This window comes from Anoplophora glabripennis, unplaced genomic scaffold (assembly GCF_000390285.2).
Source record: "Anoplophora glabripennis isolate ALB-LARVAE unplaced genomic scaffold, Agla_2.0 scaffold418, whole genome shotgun sequence".
NCBI lineage: Eukaryota > Metazoa > Arthropoda > Insecta > Coleoptera > Cerambycidae > Anoplophora > Anoplophora glabripennis.
This window is the reverse complement of record NW_019416647.1, coordinates 193,009-205,471: the sequence shown is the minus strand read 5'-3', so window position 1 is coordinate 205,471 and position 12,463 is coordinate 193,009. Positions and strand designations below refer to the sequence as shown.

Genomic DNA, 12,463 nt, shown 5'->3' with positions numbered 1-12,463 from the left:
ATAATCAGAATGGTTTCTTTTTTCACATATCTACTTCCGAATAAAATATAGGTAATTCGAATTGTCATCTGATATTTGAATTATTCATAACCTGATAATACGATTATTACAATAATGTGATTATTTATTTCCCTCTCTAGTTATATTTGTGCGGCCGAATCTCCTTTCGAGAAAAGAAAGCCCGGTGCCAACCATACCGCCCCCCCACCCAAAAAAAAACATGAAGATGATCTTTTCCATGTCGGTAAGTCGCTGACTGCGCCATCTTTTTTTTTTTAGAATCAAACGATTGAGTGTTTAGGTTTTGATATAGCAGCAAGTCGTTGATTGCGTGTTTTTTTAGAGGTCTCTATAGAGCTTGCTGCAACCCTGGGCCTACCCCAAGCAAAAGTCCTAGCTACGCCTGTATAATTTAAATAGTACTCAAATCCTCACTAATAATTCGTGGGAAACATATTTTTAGAAATTGAAAGGAAAAATTTGTTTATTTAAAATAATATTTATGTTTCTTTGCCATTAAATCGACCATTACTCCAGTCGAATTAGAGTTTGAACGTGAAAAAATTTTTAGTTGACATTTTATTGCATTTTATGACGGGGAAGGGTATGTGGAATGATAATATCAAAAAAGTAACGAAAAAACTGGCGCTAAGTTGACAAATTGCAAATAAGTTGCAAAATTACGTGTTTTCACTTTTTTATTGTACTGGAAGAAGGAACGCCGGGCTCACGCACGTTCGTGAACGCCGCCCTCGGTGGTACGCAATATTTTTGCCTTCACAATTTCAAATTCAGTCTCTATCTATTTTTAAAAGATACATATTCTTCAATAAAGCAAAAAAAATGAAATGTGAGAAAAAATAATATTTATGGCAGTCACAAGTAAAATTTATATGGATATTTTTAATTTATAAAAATTTAATGTTTAATTTGCGACGGATTAATACCAATAATGTATACATTTTATGACGGCATTGTACTTGTCTGGACGAGATACCTAAAATAAAAAAAATCATCAAAATTGATCGAGCGGTTCTCGAGATCGACCCGAATTTGGAATGTTAAAGGCAAAAATATCGCGTGAAACGAGGGCGGCGTTTACGCGCTTGTGTAGGTCCGGAGCTCCTTCTCCCGCGTGCAGGCAGTTCATTAACCTTAATTTTTACTGCTGCTAATACGTTTACTTCATGAACTATAAATGTAAAAAATGTTAACCCTTTGTTTAATTGTCTCCAAAATCCTGATCCGATACGTCCAATAGTTAATTAACAATTAACGTTATATAAAAAAGTTATATTGGAAACAAATAGGCGTAGGGGATTTCTCTTTTTTTTTAAATACCGTAAAAATAAACTCTATGTAATGCAAAAAGAGCGAATTGCCTAGCGGCATTTGCCTGACCCTGAGACAATTTGTTTATAACGCTGTTTTGCACGCCCTACGTTGTTAGTTGTAAGGGCAACTTAATTTCAACTTTTTGAAATTTTTATTTTTAGATACGTTTCTGTGGATCAGTTAGAACCTATATCTATGATATTAACTTCTACAATTAATGTTTGGTAATTAAACAATTAGTTGCAAAAGCGAACGAAATTAATTAACAAACAGTTGAACCAACAATTTTACTTTCAATCGAATCGGCCTTTGGCACACATGTTGGCCTTTGGATTGATAGTCATAAATTTCATCAACATCCATCTCTTTTTGCAATAATAACGTGCAATTTTCGAAAACTGATTTTTCCGTGTTCGACCTTTATTTTCAGTTAACAAATACGTGAAAAGTAACTTCAGGTACCTTAAATTGTAGGTAATTTAATTGCCTGCAACATAAAACAATTCATTTTCTAATATGTCGCGACGTCTAGATTTTCATGGACAGTAAAAAAAGAGAAAAACAGGTAATTTTGCAACTTATTTGAAATTTGCCAACTTAGAGTCACTTCTTTCGAGGTACTTTTTTGATATTATCATTCTACATACCCTTCCCCGCCATAAAGTGCAATAAAATGTCTACTAATAATTTTTTCAGATTTTTCAGGTTTAATGATCTAATTCGACTGGAGTACATTATCAATTTATGATAACACTGCGTCGTTACACCTAGAATTTCCCCGTCTCTTGTTTATTTATTATCCCCTGAAATAAAGTTATTAAGTGCCGTAAATTTATTTCTACTGATAGCAGACCCATTAAAGATTCTCGCTAAGCGCTTTCGGCCACTAAGCCATCACTGGAACTAATCCTCAATCTAATAATCTCCCGACGCGACGCGACGGAAGAAAATATATAATAATTCGACACATACATTTAAATTTCGTAAAAACGACAAAGCAATAAGTAACAAACTAAATAAATTATATACACTGGTAAGCAATAAATATCTATATTGAATCGATATATCAAGATATTTTGTGATAAATAACTCAAGTAGATTGATTATACTACTTTAAGAGTTGGGCTCATAATGTATAAAAACGGAAAGTGTAGTTCATATTTATTTTCCCTTTAAATTTATTTGCATTTATATTTTATCACTTGACTCGCATGAATGAATAACAAAGTAAATTTACTACAGTTAGCAACATTATTTCAGACACATCAGACAAAATATAGAACTAAATATATATAAAAAATATTATTTTCTATAAAAAATAAAACTAACATGGCTTTTAAAAGATATACAGTGTTGTAAACAGTAATGCTGAGTGTCAAGTATACAGGTTAGAATTTTGAAAAATTGTTTCGTCGAAATTTAGGCTCGCCCACACAAAACTAATTCGTGTTCAGCACAATCGAAAATAAGGAGGCAAGCAAGATTTCGCGAGGATTGAAATTTTTACGCTATAGTAAATAATTACTAAAATCGTATAAGAAATATTTAAACATTCTTTTTTTATTTTTTCGTATAACAAAGAGCAAGGAAAAACTGAGCTGCGTAGGAATGTGCCTTTAAGAGTGAATTCGCACACTTTACTTACGTCTGCAAACCTCGGGATCTTGAATATCTCTTTGAGGATCTTTATAATAGAAAGGTTTGCACTGATCACAATTTGGCCCCATAGTGTTATGTAAGCATCCGTCACAAACTCCTCCACTTATACGCCCTGTCGCTTCGTACAAGGCAGCGTCGAAATGACAGCTCGTAGCATGGTTGTTACAGTTACATCCTGAAACCAAATCATTCAAAAGAAATATTAAAGTTAGTCGAACATTTACTTTTGCATGCGTTTGTTTGTTTTCCAATGGCAGGTCTCCAGGGTAAATCGTTGAAAAAGTCTTCGCATTTCTCACAGTTTCTTCCTTTTGTGTTATGAGTGCACTCGCATCTTCCGTGTACCATGTCAGGTTTTGGATCGATTCCTGGCAAAGGCAAACAACGGTTAGCGTGTCCGTAGCATGAGCACGACCCGCGGACAACCATGTCGGTAATGGCGTAATAATATTTTTCCTACAAGAAACCAATATATTAGTAATTCTGATGAATAAAGGATGTAGTTTGCTAATTTTCATAACACACAAATAAATGGTTTCTAAAATGTTTCCCAGGAATCAAAATCGTTGAAATTAAAAAACGGCCATTAAATTTATTAATAATCAAAATTGTTAAAACTTTTTGGAACATCTGGAATCGTCAGAGTTACATACTGATAAAAAGTGGTGAATATTTGTGGCCGTAAAAGGCGCGGTTTTTTTGTCCGATTCGAGTCTTTTTGTCCGATCTGCTGAAACTGCGGAGCCACCGGACATAGGGGGGTTACGTGCCGAGGACCGTATCGTTTATTCTCTTCTCACTGTGGACGCAAGGGAATTCAGGCTGCACCAACTCGAGGCAAGCGATGAAGAAGAACTCCGTCAGGGCTGCCACCCCACAAAGCAACGCCAGTTCGTAACAAGTAGAAGTCTCCAAATCACAGCCTAGCCCAACTAGTACTAACGCGATTAACTAGTCCAATAACCGTTTCCGACATATAGACGTTTATCACCGAACGTTTTCCGTTTTGGTAGATACGGATCAGTAAATTCTTGCCTATGCTCCGATGTGGTAGATTATTGTAATTCGCTGACGCCAGCAAAACAAGAAGTTCAAGCTGTAGATATAGTCTTGGGAATGGACTTCCTGGCCGCATATGGAGTTGTGATAGGTAGTTATCCGCTTGTTGGATCCGACTCTTGGGTACCGCCCAAGAAATCCAGCAATGGAGAAAACCATCGATGGTTTAAACAAGATGCTAGCCGTAAACATTCTGTAGCTCGTGTAGCTTTTCGGTAGATGTCGCAGAAAAATGTTTCTCTAGTATCGACTTGATATAATCGTATTGGCAAATTCCGTTAGCACCCGAAAGCTGACCGTTAACCCCGCTTTTACCATTCCTAACAGAGGATTCCAGTTTACAGTCATGTTTTTTGGCTTACATTCCTCCATTAAGAGAAACCAAATGCAAATTCTTTCAACGCACTCTGAAATATATAGTTGGAGAGAATGGCATTAGAATCGACCCGAGATGCTATAAAAGAAATACCGATTTGTACCAAGATTTTCTACCTTTTACCGCCCCCTTAACCAAGTTGCTGAAAAGGACTAATATCTATATGAATCCACTAGCATATATTTTCTGGTTCCATGTGAAGCGATTAATGTAGAAAAATTGACACTGCCCCTTTTTGTTACACACTATTATGCAAATACTTATATATATACAGGGTGTTTCTGAAATAAGTGCGTCCTTGAAAAGGGTGATAGAGGGCACGAAAATCAACAACTTTTATTAAGCAACTGATAGTCTGAATGTTTCTGTTTTGAAAAAATGAATTTAAAAATTAACCAGAAATGTAAGCCGACCTGTGCATCTTGTGCACGTGTACGGCAAGAATGCTTCGGACGCGCTACATGCGTGAAACGCTTCTCTAATTGGTTGACGTTACACGGTATATCCACAATTAAGCAAATCTGATGGTCGGTCAGTAGGCTTCTGTCTTCTGTTCTTTAGTTGTGTGTTGTAGTATTTCTTAACCGACGTATAAAGTGTTTTCTGATCAAGAACTAGCAGATATGGTGTTAATGTATGGATAATATCAGTACAATTTAAATGAGGTTGGTCGTTTGTATGCGGTCCGTTACCGTAACAGACCACAACCTAGCAGTAGAACAGTGCAAAAGGCAGTTTAAAGGTTACGAGATATTGAGAATGTCCACCTGATATATGTGAAAGGCCGCAACATGTTTTCGATAACGAAGAAAACGTCATAAACCTCGTTGAGGAAGATCCGAGGCAGAGTACTCGCGACATTAGCCGAGAAGTGGATGTATCTAACAGTAACGTGTGGCGTGTATTACAGGAACAATTATTACACCTCTATCATGTATAAAGGGTTCAAGCATTAAATAACAATGATTTTCAGCCCCATGTGGAATTTTGCCAGTGGTTTCGACATCAAATAAGCAAGGTGTTTTTTACGGATGAATGTTGTTTTACTAGAGGCGGCATACTAAATTTTCAGTATTGGTGTGAGTGTTACCTGCACGTTTAAATGGTGCTGCTTATTTGAGTTTTTAATAAACTCCTTACCGGATTGGTTGGAAGACGTCCCTTTACAAATCCGTACCCAACTGTTCTTCATGCATGATGTTGCCCCTTCCCATGTTTCTCGTGTAGTTTGTGAATTTTCACATAGCAACTTTCCGGAAAGGTGGAAGGAAGAAATGGCCTTGTACGTTGGCCAGCAGATCTGAACCTTCCGTGTTTTTTTCGTGTCACTTTTAAACGAGATTTGAATTAATTTCAGCATTTTCGAAAACAAAATTTAAACCGTCAAAACCGCCATCAGCGCTTTTGCACCGCGGGGCTCGGCGATATCAAAGGTACAGCTGGCTGCTGCACTAGGGACGACTTTAAATTTGTTTAAACCTTTATGTATAAATTTTTTTTTTCAATTTAAAACGTAATGTTTTACACTGTTTTACATTGCACCCGCCCTAACATTTTCGGTCTCTGAAATATATGTAAAATTTCCTTTCGAATTATATTTCTTTCAATGAATTTGACACAATTAAGTGTCATGGATATATTTGATGTACTAATGAACAAATAAAAAAAATAACGGTACACTAAATTGTATCAAGGAATAGTTGAAAAATCAAAAAATATATACATACAGGGTGGTGCAACCAAGATGGGGTGGAAGATTACGCCTGAACGACGAGGAATTATGAAATAATTTTTTGTCACGAGGTGCATAGTTAAGAGATGCATATTCTAAACATATTTTCATTATACAGGGTGCACACAAAAGTCCGTGGCAAACCAAACATATGTTTTTTTAAATGGAACACCCTGTATTTGAATCCTAAAATGAATCCTAATTTTACCCATTACTACGATGTTTTTGATATGATGGTTGATGAGTCTAAAGTTTATAGTTTTAGAGACAATGTCGCTTAAACTTGAAAAATTACCCCCAAATCAATCAAATTCCTCCCCCATCTAAAAAGGTTGTCAAAAAACAAAACCTAGTACAAAATGTAGCATATCCTTGGGTATAATAATGAAACTTGACTGGTTCAAAAATCACTGACTGGTATACAGGGTGATGGAGCTTGACTATTTCACTCGAAAGTAAATTTTTTTAAATGGAACACCCTAAATTTTATTTGTCCATGTTAAAGGCAATAAAACCAGCTTTCAAAATACTTTCTTAGAAAATCATCGGAAAACTTTGATTTTTCAAAGAACGACTGAAACAAACTATGAAATAACGACCAAAACTTCAACATTTAGTAAGAGGGCTATGACGATTGTAACACATTTTGTCTTGGACAATCAAGTAGTTGACAGTTCTGTAAAAGTAGGTTTTCAAAATGAGTACACAAGAAATGATTAATATGATATCAGTTCTATACGAATGTCAAAGAAATCCGTTATTAGCTAGTAGTGTATGCGGCACGATATCCGGAACACGAGAAAAAACAAAGGCCTGAAGCTTTTCGCTCATTATTGAACCGATTTGAAGAGACAGGAAGTGTTGCATTAAAAAAACGTACAATAGTTAAAAAACCAGTAACAAATGAAGAAAATAAGACCGCACTAGCGTCAAGAGAATTTTGAAACAGCATAAATGTCACGTGTATCACATGGAATTACATCAGCAACTTTATGATCGGGATTTTAACAGCAGGGAAAACTTTTCTATTTTGATGTTAAACAGGATTAGGGATGATCCCAATTTTATAGATAAAGTGCTGTTTTCCGATGAAGCAACTTTTAAAAGTAATGGTGTGATTAATCGCCATAATATGCACTTTTATTCAGTAGAAAACCCTCACTGGGTTCGCCAAATTGATCACCAAAGTGGTACTCACGTACTTTATTTTTTCGAGGATCATCTTACTGGTGAAATCTATTTAAATTTTTTAGAAAATGAATTGCCGCTGCTTTTAGAAAATTTAAATTTAGCACTAAGAAATTCTTTCTGGTTTCAACATGACGGGCCCCGCCACATTTTCACATAAATGTACGAAATTATTTAAACAACTGGAAGAGAAATCGGTGGATTGGCCGTGGTGGTCCGATTGTGTGGCCGGCCAAATCCCCTGATCTGACGCCGATGGACTTCTTTTTGTGGGGATATGTCTCAGAACAAGTATATAGAATGCCTCTAACAACGGCAGATTATATGAAAATACAGATTCAACAATGTTTCCGTCAAATTACAGAGCAGACCTTGCGAAATGTTGAACGTTCCTTCATACATCGGCTTGAAATATGTCTTCAACAAAATGGCGGCCTGATGAATGTAACCCTTCCTTTCTTTTAAAATCAGTTCAATAAAGAATGAGAAGCTACAGTTTACTGACATCATAGCCCTCTTAGTAAATGTTGAAGTTTTGGTCGTTATTTCACAGTTCGTTTCAGTCGTTCTTTGAAAAATCAAAGTTTTCCGATGATTTTCTAAGAAAGTATTTTATTGAAGGGTATCATCATGTGCCATATTTTTTGAAAGCTGGTTTTATTGCCTTTAACATGGGCAAATAAAATTTAGGGTGTTCCATTTAAAAAAATTGACTTTCGAGTGAAATAGTCAAGCTCCATCACCCTGTACACTAGTCAGTGATTTTTGAACCAGTCAAGTTTCATTATTATACCCAAGGATATGGTACATTTTGTACTAGGTTTTGTTTTTTGACAACCCTTTTAGATGGGGGAAGAATTTGATTGATTTGGTAGTTTTTCAAGTTTAAGCGCCATTGTCTCTAAAACTATAAACTTTAGACTCATCAACCATTATATCAAAAACATCGTAGTAATGGGTAGAATTCATTTTAGGATTTAAATACAGGATGTTCCATTTAAAAAAACATATGTTTGGTTTGCCACGGACTTTTGTGTGCACCCTGTATAATGAAAATATTTTTAGAATATGGATCTCTTAACTATGCACCTCGTGACAAAAAATTATTTCATAATTCCTCGTCGTTCAGGTGTAATCTTCCACCCCATCTTGGTTGCACCACCCTGTATATGGTATCGTTTTTTAAAAACATGTTTCTTATAACTGAAAAACTGGAAGTTATGGAAAAGTATAGCGTACGCCACTGGATTCTACGTAAGCTCTGTAAAAACTCTTTACAAAAATCAAATATTTTCACAAATAAAAAAAAACAAAATAGCTATAAAGCATCATAGAAAATGTTCAAAATTGAAAAGCGCCTTCTATTTCTTAAACGAGTTAATGTATCCACGTGCTGTTTTAGCTAATCAACTTCTTTCGAAAATCGAGCCCGTGGCATCTAATTTTTCTTCTATCCTTCAGAGAAATAGGAGAAACCCTAAAAATAGTCGAATTTGTCGAATTGTCGAACTTACTTGTATTTCTTCGCGCCTGTCCAAAAGGTCATCTCCAAGGGTGTGCAACTTGGTGAAGTTAATTCTCAGATTGGTGATTTTCAACAAGCCTTGAACTTGTTCAGAATATGGGTTATCAATGGGTACATTTGGAGGTAACACTCTGTAGATAATTTCGCCGTCAGTTGACGGTGCTACACCTGAATACCTTGATTCACAAACGATATCACTTAAATTTCTTGCAGTGCCTTCTCTAATCCCGGGGAAACTTTCTGTGCAGTTGTGAGCGAAATACCTATAAACCTGAAATTCATACACTTACATTTCGTTGTTCAACTTTTTGACTTTTTGAATTACCTGCCAGGTTTGGTTAAAATCATACGATCTTTCTATTAACATAGCAGCTGGTCGAAAAGTTTTGAAAGTAATGATTAAGTGAGTGAAATGAAATTCAGCCTCAAGGTCGAGCTGTATGTACACTTTTTCTTTGCCATTTTCAGATTGCCACCAAGATTTCTGCCGAGTTCTGGAAAAGAGCATGGCGTGAGTAAAAAACTAACTATACATAGGCTGAATACGGCTTATAAAGATATATTATTTTTTCGTCCTAGTGCGCAAATATTGTACAATAGTGCGAAAAATAAATAGCTTATACAAGGAGTTTTGAAAGTAGGGTTTTAATTTTAAAGGGTTATAGCTAATCCCGTTTCATCAAAAATTTCTCTAATAAAAGTTCATAGTCGATGAAGTGTACATTTAATTGGGTTCCACAACGTGAGGTAGCAAAACGGAAACAACTTTGAACATTTATTGTAATTTTCAATTTCGCCTTCTGATTCAACATTTGCACACGCCAGTATTTAAAATTATTAGATATCATTAAACATCTCCCTTTTTGGTGTTCTGGCAATGTAAAGTGATAAAAATTTTAATGGGTCAACAAAACCATGTGGGTTTCATGATTACTCATGACTAGAGCTGTCAAAATTGGCAGCGCACGAAAGGCACGCGGAACATCAACATAAAATAAAGTAAACAATGAACAATGAAATTATAAGATTTATGTCATTGTATCATTGTGAAACATATAAATTGTTTTACACATCGTTACCATCGGTCCCACATTCTGAATGGGATCCGTTATAGATCGCATCATCAAGTATATTACTACCCTTGTTTCANAATAAAATAAAGGAGAGTATGACTAATCAATTCCGTTAGTCCATTCCATTTTCTAATTTACTCCGAGATGCTGCTAATTCTGAAACTAGTCCCGGTCAAAATCTAAGGGAATACTGGTTCCAAAAACTTGCTAAATTTCTTGAGCTTTAGGAACAGAAATTCCAGACGAATGTCTCATAGATGCTGTAATTGGTGATACCATTTATGCCAAAGATATTAACGTCGGTGATGTAGAATTTAACTCAAAAGATTTATGTGTCGGCATATTTAATGAATTTTCAGACAGAATTTCATCTTCGTTAAAAACCTTGTGAAAAACAACGACTAGATTTACATTCACTACGTCACAGAATCTCAAATCACATTACGGAAGATCAGAGGAAACAGAAAGAACAAAACAACAAAGCGAGAAGAAAAACCACGAATTACACCGAAGGTGAATTGTCAGTGCCGCGAAAAACAACTACTCCGAGGGCTATTTGCCCCTACCGGCATTGAACTACATCCGCGACACCCAGTACAACAGCTAGGATCGTTCATCAGCTGGTCCCACCAGGCACAGACCGGTTTCGGACTTATTAGACCTCATCAGTGTGTCATAGGTAGGACAACCGATGAACGATCCAGCTGCTAAATGTCGTAAAATCCCGGCAAGAGGTACATAGTACGCAAAGCACAAAGGCTCCATCTATCGCGCTGACTTCCACTATGCCATTCAAATGGCTTGGTGAATTGGTCCTATACGTATCACAAGTAAGGCCACTATTGGTCCTTATCAACGATCAATATGCAAGATATGCGAGAAGGCTTTAGATCAGGTAAGAGAACGATAGTCGCCCCAGATCTTATGAAAAAAATGGATTACGTTCCAAGGTGAAAAGAGATCAACGCATCTCTAAGTTCGTTACAATGAGATCAACGGATCNGTATAATGAAAATATTTTTAGAATATGGATCTCTTAACTATGCACCTCGTGACAAAAAATTATTTCATAATTCCTCGTCGTTCAGGTGTAATCTTCCACCCCATCTTGGTTGCACCACCCTGTATATGGTATCGTTTTTTAAAAACATGTTTCTTATAACTGAAAAACTGGAAGTTATGGAAAAGTATAGCGTACGCCACTGGATTCTACGTAAGCTCTGTAAAAACTCTTTACAAAAATCAAATATTTTCACAAATAAAAAAAAACAAAATAGCTATAAAGCATCATAGAAAATGTTCAAAATTGAAAAGCGCCTTCTATTTCTTAAACGAGTTAATGTATCCACGTGCTGTTTTAGCTAATCAACTTCTTTCGAAAATCGAGCCCGTGGCATCTAATTTTTCTTCTATCCTTCAGAGAAATAGGAGAAACCCTAAAAATAGTCGAATTTGTCGAATTGTCGAACTTACTTGTATTTCTTCGCGCCTGTCCAAAAGGTCATCTCCAAGGGTGTGCAACTTGGTGAAGTTAATTCTCAGATTGGTGATTTTCAACAAGCCTTGAACTTGTTCAGAATATGGGTTATCAATGGGTACATTTGGAGGTAACACTCTGTAGATAATTTCGCCGTCAGTTGACGGTGCTACACCTGAATACCTTGATTCACAAACGATATCACTTAAATTTCTTGCAGTGCCTTCTCTAATCCCGGGGAAACTTTCTGTGCAGTTGTGAGCGAAATACCTATAAACCTGAAATTCATACACTTACATTTCGTTGTTCAACTTTTTGACTTTTTGAATTACCTGCCAGGTTTGGTTAAAATCATACGATCTTTCTATTAACATAGCAGCTGGTCGAAAAGTTTTGAAAGTAATGATTAAGTGAGTGAAATGAAATTCAGCCTCAAGGTCGAGCTGTATGTACACTTTTTCTTTGCCATTTTCAGATTGCCACCAAGATTTCTGCCGAGTTCTGGAAAAGAGCATGGCGTGAGTAAAAAACTAACTATACATAGGCTGAATACGGCTTATAAAGATATATTATTTTTTCGTCCTAGTGCGCAAATATTGTACAATAGTGCGAAAAATAAATAGCTTATACAAGGAGTTTTGAAAGTAGGGTTTTAATTTTAAAGGGTTATAGCTAATCCCGTTTCATCAAAAATTTCTCTAATAAAAGTTCATAGTCGATGAAGTGTACATTTAATTGGGTTCCACAACGTGAGGTAGCAAAACGGAAACAACTTTGAACATTTATTGTAATTTTCAATTTCGCCTTCTGATTCAACATTTGCACACGCCAGTATTTAAAATTATTAGATATCATTAAACATCTCCCTTTTTGGTGTTCTGGCAATGTAAAGTGATAAAAATTTTAATGGGTCAACAAAACCATGTGGGTTTCATGATTACTCATGACTAGAGCTGTCAAAATTGGCAGCGCACGAAAGGCACGCGGAACATCAACATAAAATAAAGTAAACAATGAACAATGAAATTATAAGATTTAT

The 12,463-nt window shown here is 35.8% G+C and overlaps 1 protein-coding gene across 2 annotated transcripts in view; it reads right to left on the bottom strand.

Annotated features, from left to right (window-relative positions):
* The window catches only part of LOC108910087 (laminin subunit beta-1), a 91,411-nt gene that overhangs the window by 18,038 nt on the left and 60,910 nt on the right, over nucleotides 1-12,463 (bottom strand). For both annotated transcript variants that reach the window (XM_023455161.1, XM_023455160.1), the window contains exons 5-8: nucleotides 11,757-11,925; nucleotides 11,421-11,702; nucleotides 3,219-3,450; nucleotides 2,981-3,169 (exon numbers count right to left, since the gene is read on the bottom strand). In XM_023455161.1, coding sequence (XP_023310929.1) covers nucleotides 2,981-3,169; nucleotides 3,219-3,450; nucleotides 11,421-11,702; nucleotides 11,757-11,925 — 872 coding nt within the window. The remainder of the gene's footprint in view (nucleotides 1-2,980; nucleotides 3,170-3,218; nucleotides 3,451-11,420; nucleotides 11,703-11,756; nucleotides 11,926-12,463) is intronic.